The sequence below is a fragment of the Cyprinodon variegatus genome, unplaced genomic scaffold (genome assembly GCF_000732505.1).
Source record: "Cyprinodon variegatus isolate N-32 unplaced genomic scaffold, C_variegatus-1.0 Scaffold57, whole genome shotgun sequence".
Taxonomy (NCBI): domain Eukaryota; kingdom Metazoa; phylum Chordata; class Actinopteri; order Cyprinodontiformes; family Cyprinodontidae; genus Cyprinodon; species Cyprinodon variegatus.
The window spans coordinates 1587693-1589974 of record NW_015150510.1 but is presented as its reverse complement, the minus strand read 5'-3'; the positions used below and the strand labels follow the sequence as shown (position 1 = coordinate 1589974).

At 35.7% G+C, this 2282-nt stretch overlaps 1 protein-coding gene across 1 annotated transcript in view; it reads right to left on the bottom strand.

Moving 5' to 3' along the window:
• LOC107082608 (discoidin domain-containing receptor 2-like) overlaps positions 1 to 2282 on the bottom strand; it is a 33716-nt gene that overhangs the window by 25559 nt on the left and 5875 nt on the right. Inside the window, exons 3-4 of the mRNA XM_015371375.1 lie at positions 1352 to 1454; positions 958 to 1195 (exon numbers count right to left, since the gene is read on the bottom strand). Coding sequence (XP_015226861.1) covers positions 958 to 1195; positions 1352 to 1454 — 341 coding nt within the window. The remainder of the gene's footprint in view (positions 1 to 957; positions 1196 to 1351; positions 1455 to 2282) is intronic.

The window sequence follows — 2282 nt, the reverse complement described above, 5'->3', positions numbered from 1 at the left end:
GAAAATGTAGAAGTTAAAAACTATAGTGCTAAAATATTTAAATTAGCTAAAAAAATATACTGTTTAATTTATTGGCTAAAATTTAAGATTTAATTCATTTGGCTAAAATTGATCAACTTAATTTGGCTAAGAAATAAAAAAAAAATAAGTTACTTTAAATTGTTGATGTATTTAAAAAAATTTGTTTGTTTTTTTTAGAACATGTTGGGAAATATTTTATTTAAAAATGGCTAAAATGCTTAAATTAATGATGGGTACAATTTTGTATTATCTTAAATGACTAATTGTTTTGTGTTACCTTCTCTTTTTGAGGCTTTTCACCTGCCTACTGCCAATTTTCAATAAATAAATAATGAAATGACTATCAAATTGCTGTTCATTGAGTGAAATCCAGTTGGAATGTAGAGGACTATCCTTTTCAAGTGGGGAATTGCACAAGAAACCACATTAATACTTGACAACCTTAAAAAGGCCGTTAATGCTAGAAAACCCTCTAATGTAACTGAATTAGAACAATTCTGCAAAGATGAGTGGGCCAAAATTCCTCCAGAATGCTGTAAAAGACTCATTGCAAGTTATCGCAAAAACTTGGTTGCAGTTGTTGCTGCTAAGGGTGGCCCAACCAGTTATCAGGTGTAGGGTCACAAAGGGCCATGATGGTTTGGATTTTTTTTTGTTCCTTTAATAGAAAAAACCTTCATTTACAAATTGCATTTTGTGTTTACTTGTGTTGTCCTTGACTATTGTTTAAATTAGTTTGATGTTCCGAAACACTTAAGTGTGACAAACATGCAAAAAAAACAGGAAATGAGGAGGGGGGGGCAAAAACACTTTTCCACACCACTGTAGATAGATACTCAAATCAGAGATGCAGAGATTCATGGCTTTGCATCAAATACCCTTTTATTAACCTTCAGGGAGATATAATCAAAACAATCATTAATCTGTGACCCTCACCTGATTCCCCATCCTATCACGCCAGACCACCCAGCTGCTGCCGTCCCGGCTGTACTTTATTCTGTATCTCTTAGCGAACTCGTTCCCCATGCCGTCTGCATGGCGACCCTGGGAGCCCACAAGGGTGATGAAGTGCAGCGTACGCAGATCTACCTGGAGGTACTCTTTGAAGCCGTCTGGCTCTGACATGATGTCAGGACACCAGGCCCCATCGCCGTCGCCGGTGTCAGAGTCGAGTCTGCAGAGGGTGAGGGAAAAGGGAAAGGAGGCAGTGAAGGAAAGGAAGGACATGGAGTCCAGGAATACTTTCCATGCTTTAATGACTCTCAGCTTATTTAGAATGAAAATAAAACTGAGCTGAGCTGTTAGAATCAAAATAGGGAATGAAAGTTACCTTCCAAATCGTGCAGCAGTAGACTCTGACCACTGGCTGGAAGCAGAGATGTGCTCATCCTGGATCTGCCCTCCAGTCATGCCCAGAGGATAGCGACACATCTCTGCAAACATAAAGCAACCAATTAGGATAATAAACGCTTTCAGGCTCTCATCAGAGGAATTATATATGATAAACAGACACACAGAAGCATTTAGTGGAAAGAAAATTACACACATTAAAGACTTTACCAAACAGACCCATAGGTACATGGTAATTAGTTAACTTTGCTCAGTTACATTTACTTGTGTAACTGAGAAAATTAACAATTAGAAAAAACAAACAATACTTTTTAAATTATATCTGAGTAAAAACATGAAAGAGAATCATTACTCCTACTTGACTAAAATTTCGGACTCCTCTACCCATCGTGACTAACTATGCTTCATAAAAACATTGTTTTAAACATAATTGCCAGATAGAGACACACCTGCTTCTTTTTTGTACTCAAGGCTTATTGGTTTTAATGTTCTTGTCCATCTATTGACTCAGCTTCATTTGGAGGTGGAGTGTAAATACAGCAAACAGTATACTGTAAAAAAAAAAGTATTTTGAAGAGCATTCCTTCCACATAAATTTGTTATTGCTTAATTTCTAAATGTTATATTTTCATATACGCTGTATATATTTACCTCATTCTTTGAAACGGCAGAATTTCCATATAACTTCATATGCTGTGTAACTTCACACTTTTAATGTATTAAATCATTTGATCTGATATTGTGTAGTTAGAACATCAGTTGCTCAGTATTTATGGATGGCTTTTTACCAAATACTAGTTATTTCTTTGATAACTCATTTTTATTTTAACTTCATTAAAATGCAAGTAGTGCTTCTTTTACTTGTGTACAATTTCTGGGTACTCTACCCATCTGCAGAAATTTTAAAAGTG